The 27547-nt window shown below is 50.0% G+C and overlaps 1 protein-coding gene and 1 long non-coding RNA gene across 3 annotated transcripts in view; one reads left to right on the top strand and one right to left on the bottom strand.

Annotated features, from left to right (window-relative positions):
- Positions 1–7400: 7400 nt before the first annotated feature.
- LOC139183220 (uncharacterized) lies at positions 7401–8618 on the bottom strand. 2 transcript variants are annotated; one of them, XR_011566774.1, is made up of 3 exons: positions 8391–8618; positions 8070–8145; positions 7401–7937 (listed from the first exon to the last, which is right to left on the bottom strand). It is a non-coding gene; the product is annotated as an uncharacterized lncRNA (long non-coding RNA). The 2 variants fall into 2 exon arrangements; XR_011566773.1 differs by having other exon boundaries at positions 7401–7822.
- Positions 8619–12139: 3521 nt separating this feature from the next.
- CD9 (CD9 molecule) overlaps positions 12140–27547 on the top strand; it is a 35940-nt gene continuing 20532 nt past the window's right edge. Inside the window, exon 1 of the mRNA XM_019961668.2 lies at positions 12140–12348. Within this exon, the coding sequence (XP_019817227.2) occupies positions 12283–12348 (66 nt within the window). The 5' untranslated portion in view covers positions 12140–12282. The remainder of the gene's footprint in view (positions 12349–27547) is intronic.

The following is a 27547-nucleotide window of genomic DNA, read 5'->3' as shown; positions in this document are numbered from 1 at the left end:
AGTAGCTTGGATTTGCATAAAGGTTACATCAAAACCAGGGTTTCCCTGGTAGCTCAGAGGGTAAAGCGTCTGTCTGCAATGCAGGAGACCTGGGTTCGATCCCTGGGTCGGGAAGATCCCCTGGAGAAGGAAATGGCAACCCACTCCAGTATTCTTGCCTGGAAAATCCCATGGATGGAGAAGCCTGGTGGGCTACAGTCCACGGGGTCACAAAGAGTCGGATATGACTGAGCAACTTCACTTTCTTTCTTACATCAAAACCAAACGATAATGGCTGGGGTGGCAGGGGAGAAGGAGAGGGTAGCAGGTATGGAGAAAGGAACAGGGACGCTTACATCACCATATGTAAAATAGATAGCCAATGGGAGTTTGCTGTATGACTCAGGGAACTCAAACCGGGGCTGGATAACAGCCTAGAGGGAGGTGGGAGGGATGTTCAAGTGGAAGGGGACACGAGTAAACCTATGGCTGATTCATGTTGATGTTTGGTGAAACCAATGCAATGCTATAAAGCAATTATCCTTCAATTAAAAATAAATAAATAAAAAACCAAATGAGAGTCAGATGAGATCCTGAGTATGGAAGAGGCAGTGGAAATTCTCCCCATTTAATATTACAGCCAGATCCCCTAACCCTCTCCTACCATCCTCCCCACAGTATCCCTGCCTACAAGAGGGGTTGTAGCAGGATGAATAGGACTTCAGTGGGAACTGGGAACAAAGTAAATGATAGGGTCAAAGGTAGAAAGACAGGAGGGAGCCCAGTTCCTTCACAGAATTAAAAGGAATGCAAAATGTTAAATCCCTGTGGGGTCTTGGATTGGACTCTGGGAAAGAAAAAGAATGTTAGTGGAAAAATGGGTGAAATCTGAATAAAATATGCAGTTTAGTTACTAGTACTGTATCAATATTAACGTCTTAGTTTTGACAAATCATGATTTTTTTTTTAAATGCGAACATTACGGCTTTCCTGGTGGTCCAGTACTTGGGAATCCACCTGCCAATGTAGAGGACATGGGTCTGATCCCTCGCCCAGGAAGATCCCACATGCTGCAGAGCAACTAAGCCCAAGTGCTGTAAGTACTGAGCCTGTGCTCTCGAGCTTACAAGCTACACCTACTGAAGCCGACACACCCCAGAGCCCGTGCTCCACAACAAGAGGAGCCGCCGCAGTGAGAAGCCTGTGCACCTCAACTAGAGTGACCCCCGCTCGCCGCAACAAGAGAAAGCCCAAGGGCAGCAACAAATACATAAATCAATAAATTTTTAAAAGGATGTGAACATTAGGGGGAAGTTGGACTATCTTTGCAACTTTTCTGTATAAACCTAAAATTATTCCAAAATAGAAGAGTTATTAAGAGAGACCTGGAAAAGGAAATGGCTACCCACTCCACGACTCTTGCCTGGGAAATCACATGGACAGAGGAGCCTGGCGGGCTACGGAATATGGAGTCACAGAGAGCCAGACACAACTAGGCAGCTAACACTTTTGCCTTCACTTTTTCCTTCAATTCTAACTCATCAACATCAAGACGCTGTTATCTGTCCAGGTCAGGTGACAGCTTCCCGACTGAGGACATAGCTGTTGATGGCTGATGTGTGTTGTACAAGATCACTTGTGCAAATATGTATTTTGTCTGAAATTTTGTTTAAAAAATTTATTTACAATGCTACTTGAATGATTTCTTATAAATGCTGTGAATCTATATTTGTTGCTTTTGTATCTGTATATTAAAGTTAATTTGCCAAAAAAAAGAGAGAGAGAGAGAGAAGGAAAAAAGACAAAAAGAAAAGTATAATTGTACAAAAAGGCTAAAGCAGATAAGATGCCAGAAGAGGGAATGGGTGCTGGACATCGACACAGACCAGGTTACAGTGACCTCTTGGGGGACACCATGAGGTCCAGATTCCATCTTTCTGCAAGCGACACTCCAAGGTGATATCCCCTCTCATCTCCCTCCCCACAGGCCCCAGGGGGCCACAGCTTCTTATGTTCAGGTTCATCTTAACTATATTTCATCTGCCCACATGTGTCTGAACCCACACACAAAGAACCCAGGAACGGCATCAGTGAGCAGATGTAGTCAGAGCACAGGAGTCTTGGGTTGGGGGGCAAGGATTGGAGCTGACTGGGAGGAGAACAGGGGTCAGGGGAGAGGGACAAGGAGAAAGGAAGTCATCCTCTTATACAGGGAGACCCTCAGAGATTACAAAGTCTGATCTTGATGTTTATTTTGAGACAAGTCTTTTAGCTTTCCATTGCTTCTGTGACAAAGTACTGCAGATACAGTGGCTTAAAATAGCACATACTGGGACTTCCCTGATGGCCCACTGGTTAAGACTCCATGCTGTCAACACAGCGGGGCTCGGTTTCTAACTCTAGTCAGGGAACTAGATCCTACAAGCCACAGCTAAGAGTTTGCATGACTCAAGTGAAAAAGACCCTGCACACCCCAAAGAAGATCTTGTGTACACAGCTAAGACACAGCACATCCAAATAAACACACACTTGTTTTTTTTAGCACATATCACTTTAGAACTCTGCAGGTCAGAAGCCTAAAAAGGGACAGTGAGGCTCTACTTGTTGCCTCTGGCAGCTCTAGGGGAGAATCTTCTTCGTTGCTGTTTCCAATTTCCATCGTTGCCTGCATTCCTTGGCTTGTGGCCCCATGTCCCTCCCATCTCTGCTTGCCTCCTTCTCTGGTTCTGACCCTCCTGCCTCTTCCTCTAAGGACTCTTAGGAGTACACTGGGCCCACAAGCACACTCCAGGATAACCTCCTCACCTCAAGATCCTAACATAATCATATGTGCAAAATCCCTTTTGATGTGTAAGGTGATATCTTCACAGATTTGGGGGGTTAGGAGGTGGGGCTATCTCAGTTCAGTTCAGTTCAGTCCCCCAGTCATGTCCAACTCTTTGTGACCCCATGGACTGCAGCACACCAGGCCTCCCTGTCCATCACCAACTCCCAGAGTTTACTCAAACTCATGCCCATAGAGTCAGTGATGCCATCCAACCATCCATCTCATCCTCTGTTGTCCCCTTCTCCTCCCGCCTTCAATCTTTCCAGGCATTAGGGTCTTTTCAAATGAGTCAGCTCTTTGCATCAGGTGGCCAAAGTACTGGAGTTTCAGCTTCAGCATCAGTCCTACCAATGAACACTCAGGACTGAGCTCCTTTAGGATGGACTGGTTGGATCTCCTTGCAGTCCAAGGGACTCTCAAGAGTCTTCTCCAACACCACAGTTCAAAAGAATCAATTCTTCAGCGCTCAGCCTTCTTTATAGTCCAACTCTCACATCCATACATGACTGTTGGAAAAACCATAGCCTTGACTAGTTGCACCTTTGTTAGCAAAGTAACGTGTCTGCTTTTTAATATGCTGTCTAGGTTGATCATAACTTTCCTTCCAAGGAGTAAGCCTCTTTTAATTTCATGGCTGCAATCACCATCTGCAGTGATTTTGGAGCCCCAATAGAATAAAGTTGGCCACTGTTTCCACTGTTTCCCCATCTATTACCCATGAAGTGATGGGACCAGATGCCATGATCTTCGTTTTCTGAATGTTGAGCTTTAAGCCAAGTTTTTCACTCTCCTCTTTCACTTTCATCAAGAGGCTCTTTAGTTCTTCTTCACTTTCTGCTATAAGGGTGGTGTCATCTGCATATCTGAGGTTATTGATATTTCTCCTGGCAATCTTGATTCCAGCTTGTGCTTCTTCCAGCCCAGCGTTTCTCATGATGTACTCTGCATATAAGTTAAATAAGCAGGGTGACAATATGCAGCCTTGACATACTCTTTTTCCTCTTTGGAATCAGTCTGTTGTTCCATGTCCAGTTCTAACTGTTGCTTCCTGACCTGCATACAAATTTCTCAAAATTCTCTTCCAGAATTTCCCACAGTTTATTGTGATCCACACAGTCAAAGGCTATGGCATAGTCAATAAAGCAGAAATAGATGTTTTTCTGGAACTCTCTTGCTTTTTCGATGATCCAGCAGATGTTGGCAATTTGATCTCTGGTTCCTCTGCCTTTTCTAAAACCAGCTTGAACATCTGGAGATTCACAGTTCACATATTGTTGAAGCCTGGCTTGGAGAATTTTGAGCATTATTTTACTAGTGTGTGAGATGAGGGCAATTGTGTGGTAGTTTGAGCATTCTTTGGCATTACCTTTCTTTTCTACTGGAATGAATACTGACCTTTTCCAGTCCTGTGGCCACTGCTGAGTTTTCCAAATTTGCTGGCATATTGAGTGCAGCACTTTCACAGCACCATCTTTTAGGATTTGAAATAGGGGGTATCTAGAGGGACATTAGAGTAGAAATGGCCAACAGGCCCAGTTTATCACGATGAACTTAGGGAGAGGTCAACTCAAAAGAAAAATGGAGGGAGAAAAAGGGGGCTATGCAAGTCCAGGAAGAGAGGGGAGTAGAGAACACAGGCCAGGAGGAAGACTCACTCCCTTGCAGCTTTTCCACATGTTTGCAGAGGGTTCCTCCAGGCCACCAAGGAACTGGATGCTTGGAGAACACAGAAATCAACCAAATGCAAGTGTGTTCAAAGGAGTTCACCACCAAAGCATGGACACACACACGTGTGTGTGTGTGGCAATCAGCCGTGTTCAACTCTTTTGTGTCCCATGGACTGTAACCTGACAGGCTCCTCTATCCATGGGATTTTCCAGGCAAGAACACTGGAGTGGGTTGCCATTTCCTACTCCAGGGCATCTTCCCAACCCAGGGATCCAACTCAGGTCTCCAGTGTCTCCTGCACTGCAGGTGGATTCTTTACCACGGAGCCACCAGGGAAGCCCAAGGAACAGCAAAGACGTTTCTAGAAGGGAAAAGAGTGAACCAAGATGGTGCAGCACCTGGGACAGTGAAGGGGAGTTGTCTAGAAGGAAGGGCTGGTCAGCGGGCTCAGCAAGGAGAAATGGCCACTGGAGTGGCGGCTGGGAGGCCTTAATGGCCCTTGAGAGTGGGTCCTCCTGCCGCCTTCTGCTTCGGGAGGTGAAAACACCCCACGCAGATGGGCGTGGCCCGTCTTCGTCGCCCCAGCCCTGTGTTCATGTCTTACCAGTAGGTGGGGCACAAGAGCCAAAGTGGACCGTCAGCCCCAGGAGCAGGGTTTTCCAGAAACAGGATTCTCTGAGAGAGGGGAGGAAGTCTTCCCACTCCTTCACCCTTCACCGCAGAGCCTGGAAGACCTCGCTGCCTCCATGTGATCTCTGACTCAGGGGCTTACCCAGATTTTCCCCTTCCAGTTAAAGCAAACCATGTTTTTTCCATTGCTCCATTTCCTGGTTGCCTGTGGGACAAAACACCCGTCACAAACACACTCTGGAACAGGGACTCGTGCCACCGGGAATGGAGCTAAAGGCGCGTGCTCAGTAATGTCGGACTCTGTTCCACGCCGTGGACTGTAGCCCACCAGGCTCCTCTGTCCATGGGATTCTCCAGGCAAAAATACTGGAGTGAGTAGCCATGCTCTCCTCCAGGGGATCTTTCCCATCCAGGAATCGAACCCGGGAATGGAGGAGACCTGCCATCTCCTAATTCAGAAAGTCACGGTACAGCTACTATGTATGAAGTGGATGGCTGGTGAGAACCTACATATAGCACAGGGAGGAGAAAAAAGAAGATATAATCTGTTTATAGGACATATATTAACTTAATCCTAAAAATGCATTTCAATATACTTTGTTGTTCTTCTTCAGTCACTAAGTTGTTCATCTCTTTTCAATCCCATGGGCTGTAGTCCGTCAGGCTCCTCTGTCCATGGGAGTTTTCCAGGCAAGAATATTGGAGTGAATCCACCACGAGGATCCTAGGATCCTTATGAGGTACCTAGAACAGTCAAATGCATAGAGTCAGAAAGTACATTGGTAGTTGCCAGGGGCTGGGGATGGTGGGGATGGGGACTCAGCATTTCATGCGGACAGAGTTTCAGGTTTAGGAAGCTGAAAGATTTGGGAGACGGATGATAGTGAGAGCTGCACAACTGTGTGAATGTACTTAGTGCCACTGAACTGTACAGTGAAATATGATTAAAATGGTGTGTTTTATATTATGTGACCTCTGGAAGAGGAAATGGCAACCTACTCCAGTATTCTCACCTGGAAAGTCCCATAGACAGAGGAGCCTGGCGGGTTATTGTCCATGGGGTTGCAAAAGAATTGAATGTAACTGAGTGACTGGGCACATGTTACGTGACTTTCACCACAATTAAAAAAAAAAAAGACATTAAAAAATTTTATTGTGCAGGTGAGGAGCCTGAGGTGGTTCATTGGATATCACCCAGAATAGAACTCGGATCGCCTCATTCACATTCTAAGGACCCCCTTGATTTCTTGATTTTAAGTAATTTGATGTTTCACCATGGCCCCTCCCACGGTTTCTTGAGGGCAAATGATAACAGTAATAGTACAAATAATAACAGTAATAGTAACCTTTGCCAACATTTCCTGGGCACTCCTGTGGCAGGTGAATAAAACAGTCAGGGTTCAGAATCACCCAAAGAAGGTTAGAAACTAAATGTTTCCTGAGCTCCTCCTATCTGGGCTTGTGAGCAATGGAGGGAGAATGGTTCAGGGAGCTGTCCTTTGGTGGTTAAGTCGTGTCCGACTCTTTTGTAACCTCACGGACTGTAGCTTACCAGGCTCCTCTGCCCATGGGATTCTCCAGGCAAGAATACTGGAGTAGGTTGCCATTTCCTTCTCCAGGGGATCTTCCCAATGCAGGGATCAGACTCGAGTTTCCTGCATTGCAAGCAGATTCTTGACCGCTGAGCCACCAGGGAAGTCCAGGCCAGGGTGAAGGGTATATTAAAAAGATAAAATCTTTCCTCTCCTTAGACCTGTTCTCAAAAGACAGGTGGGCTCTGGCTGAGCACATGAGCTCTTGTCTGGTTTCCTGTCTTCCTTCAAGCCTGCCCTACATGTGGCTGGACCAAACTGTCCTCAGCCCCAGTGGGTGAGTGGCAGCGACAGAGGGGAAACTCCTATGCATGGCTGCTCCTGGCAACATTAAGGAAATTCTGTTTTCTCTGCCTCTCCTTCCCTTCCTCCTTCCTTCCCTGTCTCACCCACTGTGGCGATTCCCCAGCAGCAACCTGTGGTTTCCTGCCCTGTGCCTTTGCATGTGGTTCCCTCTACCTGGAATTCCTCCCTGCCCCCCGCCCCACACCCCGCCACCCCCCACCTTGTCTACTGGCCTGCCTTCCAAAGTTGGCTGCCATGTCCCCCACAGAGGTTGGAAGCCTCTTCGTTCCCAGGCAGACCTGGGGACACACCCTGGCCCCTGTGAGTCCCTAGGCCAAATCTCCCCTCTACTAGCACAAGTTCGTGCGCCTGGCACACAGGGAGGTCAAATAAACTGAAACGTCAAAGTTTGGAGCAAAGAAAGATTTATTGTAGGGCCATGCAAGGAGACGGGTGCCGTGTGCCCTGAAAAACCTCAGGCTATCCAAAGGGTTTAGGTAAAGCATTTTTACAAACCAAGTGAGGGAGGTGGGAGGGGTCACAGGGTATGTGATCAGCTTGTACACAGTTCTCTGATGGGCTGATGGTGAGGCAGCAGGCAGTGTCACAGAGGTGAACGTTATCAGTCCTTAGGCTTCAAGAGGCCTGGGGCTGTATGCTCTTGGTCATCAGGTAGTTAACATCTTCCTTTCGATGAGGAGTTTTCACATCTCTGAAACAACTCGGAAAATGTGCTTCAGATACTTCAGATACTTTAGAGGGCTTCCCAATTGGCTCAGTGGTAAAGTATCTGCTGGCCAAGCAGAAGATGCAGGTTCGATCCCTGGGTCAGGAAGATCCCCTGGAGAAGGAAATGGCAACCTACTCCAGGATTCTTGCCTGGAGAATTCCATGGACAGAGGAGCTTGGCGGGCTACACTCCATGAGGTCACAAAGAGTCAGACGTGATTTAGTAACTAAACAGCAACAACAGGGTACTTCAGAGAGGAGTTAAAGCAGAGGATATGGGGGAGGCCTGTCCTGGGGAAGACCCCATAGGGTCCTGCTCAGTTACACCCCGAACAAATACTCCTGGGGTTTAGTCTGACCTGCACTGCGATTCTTCCAGGTGAGACAGAGGGCGTTGTCCTCTCAGCATCCCCTGTGTCCAGGACACACAGCAGGCTCCCCAGAAACACCAGAAGAAGAAGTGAATGAGCTGCCTTGACTCTGACCTCCCCTGGCCGCCCTCTCACACACTCATCCCCTCTCCCTGTTTGCCGCCTTCTCTCCAGCCTCCACTCTGCTGTCCCACCTCAGTTCACCCCTGGGTCTTTGACCTGAACCCACATCCTCCTGATGTACCTCCATGGGTCCCCAGATCACCTCCGTCTCTAGCTGCCTCACTCCCCAACCGCAAATGTTCTCACCTTTCAGTCTTAGTCGCTCAGTGATGTCTGACTCTTTGTGACCCCTTGGATGGCAGCCCGTCAGGCTCCTCTGTCCATGCAATGCTCCAGGCAAGAATACTGGAGTGGGTTGCCTTTCCCTTCTTCAGGGGATCTTTCTGACCCAGGGATCAAACCCGGGTCTCCTGCTTTGCAAGCAGATTCTTTACCATCTGAGTCACAGTCTAAGCCCCCAGCACTCTGAGCCAAGGTCTGGAGACACAGAAAATGGTCCTTAGAGTCAAGCAGCCTTCTGCCTGCCCCTCCTGCTCCCCCACCACCCAACTACCCAAAACACAGGTTCCCCTCGCTTAAGTCCACCAGTGATCCCTCACCCCCGAGGGCAGAGTCCAGTGCCAGGAGGCACCTCTAGCTAGATGCCCGCCTCACTTCCCCACACACCTCCCCACTACTGTGAGCTCCAGCCCAGACTCCAGACAGCCCCTGCCCTAACTTTGCCCAATTCTCCCTTGATTACAACCACTTTTCAAGGCACTCTGCAGCCTGCTTCCCTGTTTGGGTCAAAAGTCTGCTTTGAGCTCCCCTGGCCTTCAAGCCTCACTCCTTGCGGTCATGTAACAGGCTCAGTCCCCTACTGCTCTAAGAATATACCCTCATGCGCCTGGATACTGAAACCACATTTTGGCCTGAATGAACAAATTGATGAGACAAATGTAACAGTGATAATAAACAGAGCAAAATATAATTTCAAAGTGGTAATACACGCTGTTTCGGGTGGGTGTTATTTTGAGTTATGTTTGAGTTAGGCAAAAACTATTGGTATTTTCTGATGTTTTGGTAATCAAGGAGGTTTTGCCTTTGTCATTAAAAAAAAAAAAAGGAAACTTAATTTTGACAAAAAAATGTGAAAGGGTTTGGGGTTTTTTAAAGTAGGGGGAATCTCCTTAGCCTTTGGTGAGAACCAGGAAAGGAATGTTTAAGGAGGCATGGAATTTTTACAAGTGAAGAGGGGACGGTTAGCCAGCCAGAGGGAACACACCACGTGCCCCATGCAGGGCTGGGGTGCTGTGGAGGGCAAAATAAGGAATTTTGACGTAAGTCATTGTATGTAGGAGCGCTGCGGAAAGTATTTTTTCTTCCAGTTTCTTTGAGATGTCAACTACAAACTGGCACTTGCCAAGAGCATTGCCAACGACTGAACAGCAAGGGCATTTGCCATCTGCCTCTGCAGAGATTGAACCCTGCACTGCTGCAGCTGCTGGCCTTAAACACCCCGAGGGGGTTCAGGGTGGAGAGTGAGGCACTCTGTGCTCCAGGGAACCTGGTGGAACTCGTTTTTATATAGTTGGATATTTTCAGTAACAAATTTTATGATTCCAATCCTTGCCATCTTCTCATATCTAGAAAAGCACTAAATCCCTTCATGATGACATCAAATCCTCGTGACTAGCAGAAAACCTTTTGTAAAATGAGTGCTTGATGGTATCGAACTCCCCCTTCACCAAAATCTTATATGTTGACCGTCCTCCCACTGCGCCTTTGGAGCAGTCTCTCAGAGCTATCTGCGGTGCTGCCTCCTGGGCTGCAGTCCTCATTTTGCCCCAAATAAAACTTAACTCGCAACTCTCACATTGTGCATCTTTTTTAGTTAACAGAGATATAATTGACGTACAGCACTGTATACGTTTAAGGTGTACACTGTATACGTTTAAGGTGTATGACATAATGATTTGACTCATGTACATCATGAAATGATTACCACAATGGGTTTAGCGAATATCCATGCCTCATATACATACATGAAAGAAACAGAAAAATATTTACATGTTTTTCGTTGTCCTGAGAACTCTTAGGATTTGTTTTCTTAACAGTTTTCCTTATAACTTACAGCACTGTTGATTATATTTATCATATTGTACATTAAATCCCTAGTACTTATTTATCTTACAACTGGAAGTTTGTTCCTTTTGATCACTTTCATCCAATTCCCCTTCTCCTACCTCCCCACCTCCACCTCTGGTAACCACAAATCTAATCTCTATCTCTGAGCTTGTTTGCTTGTTTTTGAAGTATAATTGACCTAAAACATTGTGTCAGTTCCTGATACATACATAACATAGTGATTCGATATTTCTATACATTTTGAAATGATCACCACAGTAAGTCTAGTTATTATCTGTCACTGTCCAAAGATATCACATAATTATTGACTATATTTCCTACACTGCACATTTCATACCCCTGACTCATTTATTTTGTAACTGAAAGTTTGTACCTCCTAATCTCCCTCACCTATTTCTCTCCTCCCCCTACCCACCTCCACTTGGCAACCAACTGTTGGTATCTCTGTATGTATATCTCTGTTTCTGTTTAGTTACACTTTTTTTTTTTTTAGGCTCCATTTGTCTTTCTCTCTCTGATTTATTTCACTTAGCAAAATACCCTCTAGGTTCATCTATGTGGTTGCAAGTTTTCCTTCTTTTTATGGGTAATATTTCATCATATATATATTTTTTTTCTTTATCCATTCATCTATTGATGGACCACTTCTGTTGTTTCCATATCTTGGCTGCTAGAAATAATGTTACAATGAACATAGGGGTGCAAATGTATTTCCAAGTAGTGTTTTCATTTTCTTTGGACAAATACCCAGGAGTGGAATTGCTGTGTAGTTATATTTTTAATTTTTTAAAGAACCTCCATACTGCTTTCCATAGTGGTTGTATCAATTTGTATTCCCCCTCAACAGTTTTGGGGGCTTCCCCGGTGGCTCAGATGGTAAAGAATCTGCCTGCAATGCGGGACACCTGGGTTCAATCCCTGGGTTGGGAAGATCCCCTGGAGGAGAGCATGGCAACCCATGCCAGTATTCTTGCCCGGATAATCCCATGGACAGAGGCGCCTAGTGGGCTGCAGTCCATGGGGTCGAAAAGAGTTGGATACAACTGAGCGACCTAAGCACAGCACAACAATCTAGGAGGGTTCCCTTTTCTCCACATCCTAGCCAACATTTGTCATTTGCTGGACATGTTGGAGCAGAGGAGAAACACCCTAAGAACTCTGGCACAGGAGCTCAAAGATGTGGCAGTGGGCAGTGTCAAGGGCAAGAAGGAGGGTGATGAAGAGAAGAGGCAAGAACAGAAGCCAGGCTACAGCCCTTCTCTTCTCTGGGGCATCTGAACCACAAATCCAGGAAGCAATCCCACAGTGTCCAGCTCTCAGACCTATTACTATTCATTGATGGTGTTTCAGGATTACTTCCATAAGCCCCTACTGATCCTCCCATCCGGAAGGCAAGCCTCCGTGTGCCGAGTGAAGAGTGTGCTTCAGAGTGAAAGTGTGCAAGGAGCCGCCCCAGGGAGACAGAAACAGTTTCTCTTCAAATCGGGCCCCAAGCAAGAAGAGCCCTCATTCTGCTGGCCATCTTAGGTAAGGGGCCTCTGCCCTCACCACCCACCGGGGAAGTTCTCCCTAGGGTAGAGGGCTCGGGAGGGGCAGAATCCAGGAGAGAACCGAAAGGGGTGAGGCCTTCACATAATTCCAGGATGAAATCGGCCAGGGATGACGGCCTGGAAAGACCCCAGGACGGTTGGGAGGAAAGGGAAGCCAAGGCGGGAAGTCAGGTCCGGCCGACTAGGTGGGGAGCACCGAGCCAGAGGCGGGAGGAGCCGCGGGCCCCGGGACCTGGGCGTGGCGTGGCAGGTGGGCCGGGGGCGGGGCCTGCGGGGCGTGGGCGGGGTCCCGCACATGCGCACCGCGGCGGCGCGCGGCCGAGGAGTGGCACTTTTTAAAAGTGCAGCCCCGAGGCCAGCCGCAGCCGCGCGTACCTCAGTCCACAGCCTGGTCCCACCCGTCCCGGCCTCACGCGGCCCCGTTTCACATCAGTCCAACCCAGACCACTCTAGCTCGCATCATGCCGGTCAAAGGAGGCACCAAGTGCATCAAATACCTGCTCTTCGGATTTAACTTCATCTTCTGGGTGAGTGCGACTGCCGCGCGCGCCTCTCGGGGGCCACCTGTCCGCCCGGCGCACTCAGTCCGCGATCGGGGTTGCAGGGCACCCGCCCAGCCTGTGCGGGGAAGACTCCTGGCGGGGAGGAGACGGCGCTGCGGCCTCCAACTAACTCCTCGGCCCGAGCCGAGACGGGCGGGGCGGACGGGTTGGTCCGGGGCGCGTCCGAAGCGAGGCGGGCGGCTGACGCGCGGCCCTGATGACCTGCGGGTGGAGTTGTGTCTGCTCCCACCCCGAGCCCCTCCGAGCAAGAGGAAGAATCAGAGCACCCCTCTGCTGGGGACTTAAGGCCCTAATCGTGGGGGGCTGTGGCGGACTGTGCGATCCGGGGCCGCGAGGAGGGGAAGGATGCGGACGCGAAAAGGGACTAATGTCTCTCCGGGGGCGCTCAGCCAAGAGCTGTTGGCACGTTTGCACGGGAGGGGAAGGGACGCCCCGACCGCGGGTGTCGGCGTCCCGGGACCCCATTCGTGAATGAAAGTCGGGGTCCCTCCTGCACCCCCGAGCTCTCAGACTGATTCTGACCCGGCGTGAGAAAGTCCGAGCTCCCTCAAAACTACCTGAAAGACTAGCTTGTCTTGATTTTCTTTTTCCCCAAAGGGCGATAAGTATCTGGACTGGAGAGAACTCCGGGACTGTTGGGGAGAGTTGGGGCCGATGCTTATCGGCGCCCGTGTGGGATGAGTCCCGTGTTTCTCCATTTCCGGGAGGGATCAGGTGGCCGCCCTACCTCCTCCCTCGCCAGCCCACCCAGAAGCCGGGTGGGGCCACCGGGAGCGGACTGTCACCTGGGGAGGACGCAGGCCTGGGAGTTCCAAGACTCCCGCTGCCGGCCACTGGCAGCCTCTCAGCCTACGGCAGCCTGAGGCGGGCAGCGGGGAAGGGGAGAGGCCCCTCGGAGCCCTCCCTAGGGGAATTAAGGGGCCACCCAGACACCAAGGCAAGGGGTAGGGGACTTGGTGTCCTAATTTCAGGGCCACTTCCCCCGCTCACAGGTGGACGATGTTTGCCCCTTTGCCATCAGGAAGGCATTTGGAAAGGCAGATCCTGTGCCACTCTCCAGAGAGAGATGGCTATAGAAGCAGGGGCATGCCACAGGAGGCTTGTAACAAAACTGTACTTATTCACTCGGATCTGTTTCCCCATGAGCCCCAGGGAAAAGTCTCCCAAGATTTACTCCTCTCCCTGGAGCTGACGGGATATGAGACGGACCTGCCCTTGCTCAAGTCATCACACCAAACACCTGCCCTAGTGAAGGTGGAGCATAGATGTGCCCTGCCCAGCCCAGGGCCTGCTCTAGGGAGACCCTCCTGCTGTTCCCACTAGTCCCAGCAGCCAGCCAGCTGGCTGCCAGCCTGGCTTCCTCCTCACCCCAACAGAGGCACCAGAAAAGAATGTGGAAGGCGGGCTAGCCCCGCCTTGCCCCACCCTAGTCATTTAAGGAGTTTTCCTCTAGCACCTTCTCTCCCCTGCTAGTCCCCTGGTGACTCCTTGGCTTCCCAGGTGGCGCTAGTGGTAAAGAAACCCCCCTGCCAGTCCAGGAGATGCAAGAGACATGAGTTCGATCCCTGGGTCGGGAAGATCCCCTGGAGGAGGAGGGCATGGCAAGCCACTCCAGTATTCTTGCCTAGAGAATGCCATGGACAGAGGAGCCCGGCAGAGCCTGGTGGGAGACTCCAAGACCTCTCCGGCAGCCTCCAGTCTGCCACCCCACCCATGTCCAGAGCTGCCCCCACCTGGGCTCAGTGCTGCTGATGGGCAGTGTCATCTGAAACAGAGATGACTCATTCTGGGACCGGTTGGGTGTAGAATTGGAAATGACTTTCGAGGTCATCCTGTCCAACTTCTTCACAGTAAAGAAGTGGGAACCGGAACTGGGCTGATCCGATCAGCGTCACAGGAACCAAGCCAATACCTCGGCCCCTAGATCCTTTGGGTCCTGTCCTCTTCCGTCTCCATCACAAAACCAACAAGGGGACCTGGTAACAGGTGGTGTGGGGGGTAAGCAGTAGCTGCAAGAATCTGAATCAACTATTGTTAAGTTGTCGTTGTTGTTTCGTTGCTAAGTTGTGTCCAGCTCTTTTGTTACCCCATGGACTGTAGCATACCAGGCTCCTCTGTCCGTGGGATTTACCCAACAAGAATACTAGAGTGGATTGCCATTTCCTTCTCTAGGGGATCTTCCCGACCCAGTGATCAAACCCACATCTCCTGCATTGGCAGGAGGATTCTTTACCACTGAGTCACCAGGGAAGCCCATTTGTTCAGTACTCCTGTATTAAGGTCCCTATAGAGATGTAGCCCTCATCTCCTAGGAGGTGATAGAGTAAAGGAACACTGTGATCTCTTGTGCAGCACGGTACAGCCTGCAAAGTCCTTTTCCAAGTCCCACAATATGGTCAGAGCAGAAAGCATTATCCCCATTTTTATCAATGACCAGGAAACCAGTCCCCAGAGAGGTTCCATAACTTGGCCAGGGTCAGGTGGCTGGAGAGCATCAGAGGTAAGTTTGAAAACAGGTCTGTGGGCTGTAGTGTGCCCAGTGCACTTTATGTCACTGCTAGCCACCATACCCAGCTGGATAAGAATGATAGGAGGGTGGCAACAAGCCCTCAAAAAATGATTTTTAAGGGAAACCGTGACCTGAGGGAACTGCTTGCTTGGATCGTTATGATGTCGTCACTTCCCTTTCTCTCTTGAGACTCAGAATTTATAAATTCAGTGTTTGGGACCTGATATGGGCCTTGAAGAGCAGGAGTTGGGAGGGTAGGAGTCACCCATACCTCATGGCCAGGGGATGCTGAGAGGGGTGGTCCAGCAGGGATCCAGAGAGGAGAGGCCCACCTCAATGGCAGGGGCAATCAAGGAGGAAGGGTGTACCTCTTCCCTGGCCCCCATTCTCATTCCTGAGGGCCCCTCGGTGACAGCACAGCCTGCACCACCTGCCCTCCACCCCCAGAAGTAAGGCCCCTGGTGCCTGCAGCCAAGTCAGCGGTCATTCTGTCCTTCCAGTGGCCCCAGGACTCTTACTTCCCAGTTCCGTTTCAGTTGTTTCTGGATTTCCTTTGACCTGCTTGCCCACCCGCCCTCCAGAGAAGATTGAGAGGGGAAACCTGTTGTGATGCCAGAGTGACAGCCTCAGCTGTTTAGTGGGGAACCAGAGCTGGGCCAGGCCGGGCTTTCCCATTCTACCTTCACCTCCCTCTGCCCTTTGCTCACTATGTCCCCCCACCTCATCCCTGACCCCTCCCTCACTGATGGGAAGAGCAGGGAATTTCTCTTTCTCGAGAAACAGTATCTTCTGGGCCTAAGACAGGCTCCGTGGAAACCAGAGTTCAGGGACCTGGGTCAGCTCTGCCCTCAGCCCACTTTGAGCATGTCACGTGTGTGTGTGTGTGTGTGTGTGTGTGTGTGTGTGTTTTATTTAGCTGCGGCATGTGGAATCTAGTTCCTTGACAAGGGCCCAAACCCATGCCCCCTGCATTGGGAGCACAGTCTTAAATTAACCACTGGACCACTAGCGAAGTCCCGAGCAGGTCACTTTTTTTCTTCTTAATATATACATTGTATTGAAATATAGTTGACTTACAATGCTTCAGGCACACAGCAAGATGATTCAGTTATACACATACACATTTATTATTTTTGAAGTAATTTTCCATTATAGGTTATTAGAAGATAGTGACTATAGTTACCTGCGCTATACAGTAACCAAGCAGGTCACTTTTGAACTCCATAGCTCAGCTTCCTCATCTGTAAGACCAGTGAGTGGGAGCAAATGGTCCCAAAAGGTCAGCCTAAGAAACCAACCCCACCCCCGTGACCTACAGCGAAGGACATTCCCACACAACCCAAAATAGGAGTCCGGAAATGGAAGTGTATAGTGGGTACCCAGGCTTGGCTCAGAGAGTGGCTTCATTTGACCTTTATTTCTGGGACCTGAGTCTTGCCTCTCTTTCCTGTTAACCCTGGAGTTGCCTCCACTCCTCCTGGGTGAGGTCTCCCCCTGGGTGAGCGTTTCATGGCAGTGCTGCGCAGTGGTCAGAGCACCAGCAGCTCTGGGTTCGATTTCCCCATCATCACGTGGAGCTGGCGCCTGCCCCCACCCCCCAGGGTGGCTATGGGTTACAGGAGCACGTGCTTGTGATGCACTTGGCCCAGGAGCTTAGTCCTGGGTGCAGAGTAAGCTTCCAGCTGTGGCTCTCTTATCATTCCTGAGGGGAAAGGAGGTAGGGAGGGTGGGAGCCACTGCCTGAGAAGTATGGAAGTTGAAACCAGAGAGGTAGCCAGGTGCACACCCCTCGTCCACACACTCCGGGCTTCTCCTCCTCCTCCTCCTCCTCCTCCTCCTCCTCCTCCTCCTCCTCCTCCTCCTGCGTCACCGCCAGCCTCGTTCCTCCACCCACCTCTGCGATCCCCACTTCAGGACACTGACTCCATGTCATGGGTGGCCCCACCTCTGGAAATCAAACTGCAGAGGCGCCGGGATTCGGGGTCTGGGTGGGGGGTGGACCAGCAGGGGTGGCGCTGGCTGATGCCCCTCCCACCTAACCTGCGGCTTCCCCCCAGAGGCTGTTTGCTCAGCGCTGGGCTCGGCAGGCCGCTGGGCTCTTGCATGAAATGGCTTCCACCCTTTGGCACCCGGACAGCCGGAGCCCGGCAAGAGCCAGCTGCGTTTGCACAGAGCCTGGCAGGTTAGGGGAGAGGGGAGGGGAGGCCAGGTGTCTGCCTCTGCTCAGGAAAATAGGACTTCTCCCTGCCTGGCTCCTGATGGCTTTTACCCCCTCCACTTTGCCCTCCAGTGGTTATCAACAACAGGTCTGACTCCTGATGGGGGCCCTGGGGGCGAGAGGCGGGATTCCTACACAGGCACACACACTCTATTCTTTTTTTTCAAAATGGCCCACAGCACCATTCCAGACCTTCCTCTTTGTGCTCCAACGAAACCACTGCTGGTGCAGAACCATTTTGATAAACAGCCCTTCGGAGGGCTGTCCTCACCGGAATGCTTACTCTGCTAAATGAAGCCTTCTGCGGTTTTAGACCTCACCCATCAGTGTTCTCACGCTTTTCCTTTTTGTGTCCAAGGTGAATCTTCCCTCTTACACACAGAACTGTGTGTCCGTGTTTGATGTGTCTTGTTTTCCTGTTCAATTCCATTTTGCAAGGAGGCCCGCCTTTTGGGATCTGTTGCACAGTCTCGGGCTTAATACCCCTGGGACTTAACACAAGCACCTTTTCTACTGAAGAACCCAAGCCTTGATTGGCTTTCTTGGGTACCTCTGGCTGTTAGATGAGGGACCTGAAGTCACAGGTCACCATGGCTTCTGTGGTCCTGTAGCCTCCTTGGTGGATAGTCTGGACAGAGGAGCGTGGAAAAGTTTCTCGAAGCTGCATGTTTATATTCTGTGTTCCCACCTCCCCCAGAGTAGGATCAGGGAAACTTTATTGGGAGCCATCACAGGTCTTTTCAACCAGTCTTGCAGAAACCATCATTCCCTCTAACCTACAGAAGAGCACTGATTTCATCATTTGGGGACTTGAAAATCTGGGGAAGAGACTATCGGACCCAGGTTCACCCAGAGATCATCCTTTGCAACCAAGGGAATTCAGGAGATCAAAAGTGCTAAACAATACTTTTTTTTTTTTTTTGAATTTATGTTTTCCAAGTCTAACTGCAGATACTTGCCTGCTTCGTTCCGTGGAAAAAGTAACACTGGTCCAGGGACATGTTCGTTTTCCGTCAGACGATGGCAGGCAGCTGTGGAAAGCAACATCCTGTGTCCAGATGAGATAATTTTATTTTAATTACATCCATCCAGTAATTCTTCCCCGCCACCAAAAAAACACTGACTTCTGGATAGTTTTTAAATACTGCATGCTGTCATCCTTGACTGGCAAGTCTGAATTTTTGGGGGTGGGAAATCCCATGAAATCAGTAGGACCTTCCTCCAAAATCATAATGATTTGACATTTGTATACCCTGAAAAAAGCACCAGAGTAAGTCTAGGTACCATCTGTCACCAAAGTCACAGCCTTCTTTTTTCTTGAGTATATACTACATCATTTTATCCATTTACAATTAGGATGTTTCCATACCTCGGCTATTGTAAATAGTGCCGCAGTGAACATCAGGGTTCATGTATCTTTTTCTTGAAATGAGAGCGACTTTCAAATTTGCAAAACAGTATCACTGACTACAGTTGCCATGCTGTACATCACAAATAACAAATGACTTATTTATTTTATTTTATTTTATTTTTTTGACTTACTTATTTTATAACTGAAGATTTTGTACCTCTGGATCTCCTGCGCCTGTTTCACGTCCCATCCCCCAGCCTTCTTCCCCTCTGGCAGCCACCCATCTGTTCTCTGTGTCTGTGGGTCTGGTTTGTTCATTTGTGTTGTTTTTCAGATTGCACCTAACATAATACCTTCCACTTCCATCCGTGTTGTCACAAATGGCACAATTTCTGTCTTCTTTATGGCTGATTAATATTCTGGTGTGTGTGTGTGTGTGTGTGTGTGTGTGTGTGTGTGTGTGCGCACACCACTTCTTTATCCATTTACATTTACATTGTTACCACATCTTGGCACTAGCTGTTTACAATAGTAAATAGTGCTGCAGTGAACATCAGGGTGCATGTAACTTTTCAAATTAGTGTTTTCATATTTCTCGGATCTGTAACTGCAAGTGAAATTGCTGGACCACTTCCATTTTTAATCTGCTGAGGAACCTCAATACTGGCTGCACCAGTTTACATGCCCACCAAGACTGCACAAGGATCCCTTTCTCCACATCCTCGTCAACACCTGTTACTTGTTGACCTTTGGATAATAGCCTTTCTGACAGGTGTAATATATCTCACTGTGGTTTTAATTTGCATTTCCTTAACAATAAGTGTGGAGGAGGCGATGGCACCCCACTCCAGTACTCTTGCCTGGAAAATCCCATGGACGGAGGAGCCTGGTAGGCTGCAGTCCATGGGGTCGCTAAGACTCGGGCAGGACTGAGCGACTTCACTTTCATGCATTGGAGAAGGAAATGGCAACCCACTCCAGTGTTCTTGCCTGGCGAATCCCAGGGACGGGGAATCCTGGTCGCACAGAGTCTGCCACGACTGAAGTGACTTAGCAGCAGCAGCAGCAACAATTAGTGACTGTGAGCATCTTCTCATGTGCCTGTTGGCCATCAGGATGTCTTCTTTGGGAGGTTTGGTGTTTTTAAGAGATAGTTTGCCATAGAGACTTCTCCAGCTGTCCAGTGGTTAAGACTCCTCACTTCCACTGCGGGGGGTATGGGTTTGATCCCAGGTTGGGGAACAAAGATTCCACATGCCATGGGGGCACAGCCAAAGCATTTGTTTAAAAAGATAGTTTGCTATAGACTATGTCTCTTCATATTCCTACGTTAAATCCTAAAGTCTAATGCAGTGGTATTTGGAGGCATGGCCTTTGGGGTGATGAGCTCATGAGGACTGTGCCTTGATCTTGGACTTTTCCACAGGTCCACGGTACTTTGTTATAAAAGCCTGAAAAGACTAAGATGTAGTTATTTACAGGTCCCAGTCGAGAACAACTCTTCCCTTCTAGATGAACAATCGCAATGTGCCTGTTTGCTTGCACTCCTCACATCCATGTCTCCCGCTGATGGGTGGGAAGCCACCCCAGCAGAATGTGCCCTCCACGGACAGGAAACTCCCCCTAAGTCTCTTCCTCCTGCTCACCCTGATACACTATAAGTGCCTTCTTTCTTCTGATGTGGGGCTGTGGATTTCATCCTGTTTTACTATTGGTGCTCAAACTTTTTAAAGCCTCCTTTCTACCAGCCTACTTTCCCCCACTTGAATAACATTATAGCCCTGATTCCCCAAGACAGGTAACCCTTAAGAGACCAGAAAACTCATTTCAACAAGGCATTTAGATGCTCTTCCAGTGCTGGAGAGGAACCCTTAGGATAGGGAGCTGTGACATGACCCTCATGTCACAGGTGCTTCTGGGGTCCCATGCCCAGGGCTGTAACACAGGCATCGGCTGGCAGGATGGGCTGTGGGGGAAGGGCAGAGGCTCTGGGTCCCACCGTGGGGCCATGCCTGTAAGGGTGTAAGGACGGTGGGCAGCTACAGCAGTGTCTGCCTGCCAGGCTTGCAACGGTGGCAAAGCTAGGACAAGAAGGAAATGTACTAGGTTACTCTGGAGAATCTGTTTCCCAGAGCAGGGCTGGGTCCACACTCGGTTTCTGGCCAGTTCAGCAAGAGCGTGGACAGAGTTTTCCTGCCAGAGGTCAGGAAGAGGAATCAAGCCTCCATCCATCAGGCAGCTGCCCTAGAGAGAGGCCAGGCTCCCATGGCACCTACAGGCCAGGTGGGGTGGCAGATCCCTTCCTGTCTTGAGAAGGTAGACACTCTGTTCATACACGGGATCTCTCTTGGGGCCTTTATGGTGAGACGATGCCACTTTTGAAATAGAATCAGACGTGACTAGGAAGGAGAAAAGACAAAACTGAAAATTTCTGGCCCTGAAATTAACCAAACAGATCAACAAGACTTAGCAACATGAGAATTTAGGCTGTGTAGTCAGACTGTACAGGGTCCACATTGTAACTCTGATACCTATGAGATCCCAAAACAAGCTACTAAATTTCTGTGCCTGAAGTTTCTCATCTGAAAACTGGAAGTTTATATTACCTACCTGGGGAGTTCATTGAGAAAGTGTAATGATTCAGGTGAAGTGCTTCGGGTGGGACTAGGAACATGGCAGACAGCAGACAGCTTGTTGTCTGATTGTTGGGACTAAAATGAAGGGGACATCATTTTAGGGAATAGGACAGGCACGTCTCCTACCACTCAGGGTTGTGCAAGCAAGTGGTAACTGGTTCTACAGATGAAATGAGAACCTAGTCCGCGTGGCTAAAGTATGTCAGCAAGAATGTGTGTGTGTGTGTGTGTGTGTGTGTGATCACCAGGCATCTTAGTGAGGCATATGCAATGGAAAACACAATGGTATTTTGGAATTTAAAGCCAAACAGCCCCAAAACAATCTCCCACATCAGATGATTTTGGTTAAGATCAGAATGCCTGCTTTCAGCAGAAAATGGATTTATGTGCTGGCTGACATCTGCTACAAGTCTGGCGAACAGGCAGTGGAAACTTGAAATGAGATTTCTTGCTTAGAAGGGGAAGTTACCTTGGGCAGAGGCCTCCCTCCCATTCCCTCAGCCCTAAACCACTTAACACCAGCACCTCGTAGGAACTGAAACTTTTCTCAGACAGAATAAGGGCTCTGATTTTCTGTTGTTGCTGTCCTTTTCATTTATATGGCTGCACCAGGTTTTAACTGTGGCACATGAGATCTTTTACTTTGACCTGTGAACTCTTACTTGCAGCATGTGGGAGCTAGTTCCCTGACCAGGGATCGAACCTGGGCCCCCTGCAGTGGGAGCATGGAGTCTTAGCCACTGGACCACCAGGAAAATCCCAGGGCTCTGGTTTTTTAAAAGTGCTGGCTCAGTCCTCAGAAGGGAGGGTTTCTCAAGTCTCGAACTTGTTCAGACATAGTCACTGCCGAATTCCCATAAATATGTGCTAAGAAAAAACTTTTATAGGTCCTTCATTCTCCACCACACCCCAGAGAGGGGACCAAGCTCCCGCCGTTCCACCAAGGATGAGACAGGCAGTCAAGTAGCTGACCTGTGCCTGGCACATGCTGTGCATACAACAGGGAGAGAGCTGTCCGCCAAGGCACTGCATGTCTGCTCTGTGATGGTGGGCAAGTTACTGTACCACTCTGAGCCTGTTTCCTCATCTCAGGCTGGGATGATGGGAACTACCTTGAAGGGTATAAGGCCGTCCCACCCACATCCTCAGGTTCAGAAGGGTGTGCATGCGTGCTCAGTCGCTCAGTCCGATTCTTTGCGACTCCCTGGACTGTAGCCCGCCAGGCTCCTCTGTCCATGGGCTTCTCCAGGCAAGAACACTGGAGTAGATATTCATTTCCTTCTCCAGGATCTCCAGGGGATCTTCCTGACCCAGAACAGCAGGACCCAACTGTAGGACTCTAGTCTCCCATTGTTGCCCTTCTTCCCTAGAAATCCACTCACTGTGCGCCTCCAGGGACTGTTCTCCTGTTAGCAATCTAAACACAGTTGGCCCAGGAGAGACCGGCAGAGCAGGACAGTGGCAGCCACGGGCTGAAGGTATTAAGCCACCTCCCGTCCTCCACCCAGGAGGCCCTCAGGTGTTTTAACATCCCAGGAAAGGGAGGCCAAGGGTCCACAGGCAGGCTGAGCCTGTGCTCAGGAGCCCTGGGGAAGGTTACTTTAGACTTACATTTTAATTTCGATTTTTTGTTTTTAAAGTTGAATTATCTAGGTGGTGGGGTAGGTGCCATGATCTTCTCAGTGTGTGTGTTAGTTATTAAGTCGTGTCTGACTCTTTGTGACCCCATGGACTGTGGCCCGCCAGGTTCCTCTGTTCATGGGATTCTCCAGGCAAGAATACTGGAATGGGTTGCCATTCCATTCTCCAGGGGATCTTCCTGACCCAGGGATCAAACCTGAGTCTCCTGCATTGCTAGCGAATTCTTTACCATCTCAGCCGTCAGGGAAGCATGTTAAGGGCACGAAATGGCCATAAGAAGGGCTTCCCAGTTTCAATCCCTGGGTCAGGAAGATCATCTGGAGGAGGAAATGCACCCCACTCCAGTATGCTTGCCTGGTAAATCCCATGGACAGAGGAGCCTGATGCTCTGCAGTCCATGGGGTCACAAAGAGCCAGACACGGCTGAGCACGCACACACACACACACACACACACACACACACACTTGGCCACAGGAAGCAGAAGTCTGTCTCCCCAGGTCCTGGCTTGGGGGAAGCAGAGCAGGGGATACTTGGATTTTGGTTTTGTTGCTGTTGACAGCACCTCAAGGTGCCACACTGTGTAAAAGAGCAACACAGAGCTGAGCCGCAGGGGGCTTTTGTGACCCAGGAGATTATTGGGGGAAGGGAGGAAATAACTTGTTAGAAATGCAGATTCCTGAGGGGAGGGACAGTCAGTGAGTGACTCTGCTTAGGTCTCACTTCCCTTAGGTGGGGAATGAAGGTAATGTGGCAACCTTCCTACAATAATTCAAGGTCACTGAGAGCAGTAACAGGATATTTAATGTAAAACTCCTATTGTGACATCTTAGCCAGAGCTCAGCTTCTGCAGCCCTCTGTAGTTGCTGTTACCTAAGCTGCCTCTCCTTAGAAGTTTTCAGAGGTTGAGGCTGCCCTGAGCTTTCACGTTCAACAGCGTATTATTCCTTCAGTTCTGCCAACCTGCATCCCAGGGCATTGCTCAGAGCTGAAATGTTACCATAGGGTTCATCCCTTTCAGAAGGTGAAATAGAGAAATTATCTTTCCATCTGACTACAAAATGCGCATTTCAGAGATTTCCCCAGTTTGGGAAAGGTGGGGGAGGGAGGTACCAATTGGGGGCACATCAGGAGGCCTGGTTGTCAGGGGCCCCTCTTGTGAAATCTGTCCTGGAGAAAAATCTGAGGAAGAGTTCACTTCCATATAGGCTTCCCTGGTGGCCCAGTGGTGAAGAATCCGCCGTGGGTTCAATCCCTGGGTCGGGAAGATCCCCTGGAGAAAGGAATGTCAACCCAGTCCAGTATTCTTGGAGAATTCTATGGACAGAGGAGCCTGGCGGGCTACAGTCCATGGGGTCGCCAGCTAAACAACAAACAACAACCCCTTCCATACACAGCACAGCCTGTCCTAGGGAGATCGCAGGCTGCAGACATTAGGGATGTTTCTGCCAAGGCTACCCAGGTTGTTTTGGCCTCTCAGGGAGGAGGGTTCACCGGGTGAGTCTGTGGGTGGAGGCATGTGGGGAAGCCAAATGCAGGTTCGGACTTGAGCATTTACTATGGCTTCTTCCCTGCTCAGTGGGTTCAAGAGAGTGTTGTCCAGCCAGTATCTATCTTTCTTACCTCTTCCTTCCTGCCTACCTGTCCTACATCCTCCCCCTTACCTGTCACCGTGTGGCCGCCAAGGTGATCCTCGGGCTCGGGACCCCTGGCTTTCCAGTGCCAGCTGTGTACCCGTGCACCCAGGGGAGGCTCAGGCCCCGATTCTGTGACTTTGTGCCTTTTGGCACTGGCATTTCAAAAGCTGGTCTCTGGGTTCAGAAGCCCCCCCACCCCAGCGAGCTTTACCATGTCCTCCAGTTTGTTCAGTGTTTAAATGAAAGTCTTAGAGCAGTGGTTCTCAAACTCGAGTGCGCAGCAGAATCATGTGGGGGTGCTTGTTAAAACTTAGCTTGCTGGAACTTCCCTGGTGGTCCAGTGGTTAAGACTGTGCTTCCACTGCTGGGAACTAAGATCCCACATGCCACATGGTGTGGCCAAAAAACAGCACAGTTTTCTGGGTTTCACCTTAGTTGAGCGCAGTCGCTCAGTCGTGTTGACTTTGCAACTCCATGGACTGTGGACTGTAGCCCGCCAGGCTCCTCTGTCCATGGAATTCTCCAGGCAAGAATACTGGGGTAGGTTGCCGTTCCCTTCTCCAGGGGATCTTTCCAACTCGGGGATTGAACCTGCATCTCCTGCATTGCAGGTGGACTGTCTACCACTTGAGCCATCGGGGAAGCCCAGCTTACTTGGGTTTCTAATCAAGTAAGTCCAGGGTGGGTACAGCGAGTTTGCATTTCCATCGAGTTCCCAGGTGATGCTCTTGTCCCTATAGCTGATTGGGGGCCACACATTGAGAACTGCTGGCCTGGAAAGAAGTCTCCCAGTGGCCTTTGAGGGTACTGGCTTCTGTAGATCCGCAGCTCAGCAGAAGCCCCAAGTGAACAAAATGGCCCCTGGGATGATCATACGCACGAGGAAGGAGAAAGTAGGGATCGGTCATTCCCCAGGACTGTGGTCTCTGGGGCTTTTCCATCATCTCTAATAAAACTAAAGTTGGTAATAGGCCCTGTTTGGCCTCTTTCCATTCTGCCATAACTAACAGTTTACTTTTGAATGTTGCAGAAAGCAAGTTAATAGCAGTTTGTGTTTTTTTTTTTGTTTTTTTTAATCAGGGTGGAACTTGGTTTCTGTTCTTGTTATCTTGTCTGGCAGCCCTGGAGAATGCAGGACCCCAAGATCTCTGCTGTTGCCAAAGGGCTTCGTCCTTCCAGAGATAGCAGCTCGGGGGAAGTGGGCACCGGGAGAGGGTGAGAGAGGAGGTGGGGATCCAGCTGCTGTTTGCTCCTGCCGGCAGCGCCCAGCCCAGGCTTCTGACCGTGAATCAGCCCATTGAGGCTTGGCAAGCCGCCCTGAGCCCGGGTTGCCATGGAGATGGGTGAGGCCGGCACCCACAGGCCTAGGTGGCCCGACTGGTTTTTAAAGGCTTCATGAACACCGAGCCGCTTATCTGCACTCCCAAGGCTTCCATCAGGCATGGGCGGTGGGGCCACTTGCATCCTCTTGTTAGCCTCTGTGGCTCCCTGGGCGCCTCAGGCAGCTATGCCAAGGTCTCCCAAGCACAGTAAGTTAACAGAAAAATTCCAGGGCTGATACAGATCTTACCCAAGGAGGAAAGTCAGGAGGTCAAATCCCTTTTCTCTCTGTGATCTGCCCCTTTAATAACTGCCTTCTGCAGAGTGACTTCGCTCTCGCACGGAAGCAGCCTGGATCCCAGGAAGGACAAAGGCCTCCACTCTCAGCCAACCGTCTCCCTAACCCTCCCCATCCCACCTCTCTCCACGATTCCAGCTGGTCCCTGGGGAGCTCTGGGAGGCATGTCCCCACCCACCACACTCAGACTCACAGGAGACAGACCCCCTCTGTCCCCAGTTGCCCTATGCCCACCCGCCACCTTCTCAGATCAGGGAAAGACACATCGCTGAGGTCATACATTTCCCCACTGTTGGCTTCGTGTCACTTTCAAGGTTTATTTAAAAAAAGAAAAACTCCTTATTTTGTATTGGGGTATAGCCAATTAGCAGTGTTGGGATAGTTTCAGGTGAATAGCCAAAGAACTCAGCCATGCATATACATGTATCCATTCTCTCCCAAACTCCCATCCCATCCAGGCTGCCACATAACTTTGGGCAGAGTTCCCTGTGCTATTCAGTAGGTCCTTGCTGGTGATGCATTTTAAATAAGCAGTGTGTACATGTCCATCCCAAACTCCCTAACTGTCCCTTCTCCCCATCCTTCCCCCAACTCCGGCAACCATAAGTTTATTATCTAAGTCTGTGAGTCTGTTCTGTAATCATTTGTATGATTTCTTTTGAAACTCCATACAGAAGGGATGTCGCATGGTATTTCTCCTTCTCTGTCTGACTTACTCCACTCAGTATGACAGTCTCTAGGTCCGTCCATGTTGCGGCATGTTGCAAATGGCATTTCATCCTTTTAATGACTAATATTCCATTGTGTGTATAGGCACTACATCTTTATCCATTCTTCTGTCGATGGGCATTTATTATAGCTGTTGTCATTGTTCTCCCCACAGACTCTGGCTAGCTAGAACTCAGTTTTCAGAGTGTTTTACATGCATCACTGCATTTAATCTTCACCTTCAACCTGGGTCAAAGGCAAGAAGGTATCAAACTCCTTTTTTACACATGGGAGCTCTGAGGTTCAGAGACGCTAAGGAAAGTGCTGAATGTCACACAGCTCCTTGGAGGCAGCGCCAGGATCAGACCCCGAGGCCACGCCGTCACGCAGGCACCCTTCTCAGCAGAGGTGTGCCTTCTCCTGGCAGCACCCAGACGCCCCCGGTGGAGCTGCGCCAGGGGCTTGCTTAGAGTTCCACCAGGTGACTCTAACATCGCCCCGTGGCTGGCAGTGGCCTGCAAGTGACAGGGACAGAGCCAGGGCCCCTGCTCTTGCCCTTTTCTGTCCCACTACCTGTCCCCTCACTGAAAGGTGTGCCGCATCCCTTAGGGACCACAGGCTCACCGAAGTCACCGGATGGCCAGGGCTTCATAGGACGGTGGGATGAAGGAAAGAAAGCCCTGCCTTCTCCCCCACCTGCTCCTGTCACCACTGTCGCCTCCAGCCGTTCCCAGGGTGGCAGGTGGGACCCCTGCCGTCTGTGGTCGGCCCAGAGATCTGGCTCATGAAGAATGATCTGCCCTGCAGCCCCCGGGCTCAGACTGCTGGGTGGAGAAAGAGTCATGAG

The sequence above is a fragment of the Bos indicus genome, chromosome 5, assembly GCF_029378745.1.
Source record: "Bos indicus isolate NIAB-ARS_2022 breed Sahiwal x Tharparkar chromosome 5, NIAB-ARS_B.indTharparkar_mat_pri_1.0, whole genome shotgun sequence".
NCBI lineage: Eukaryota > Metazoa > Chordata > Mammalia > Artiodactyla > Bovidae > Bos > Bos indicus.
This window is presented reverse-complemented; position numbering and strand designations above follow the sequence as displayed.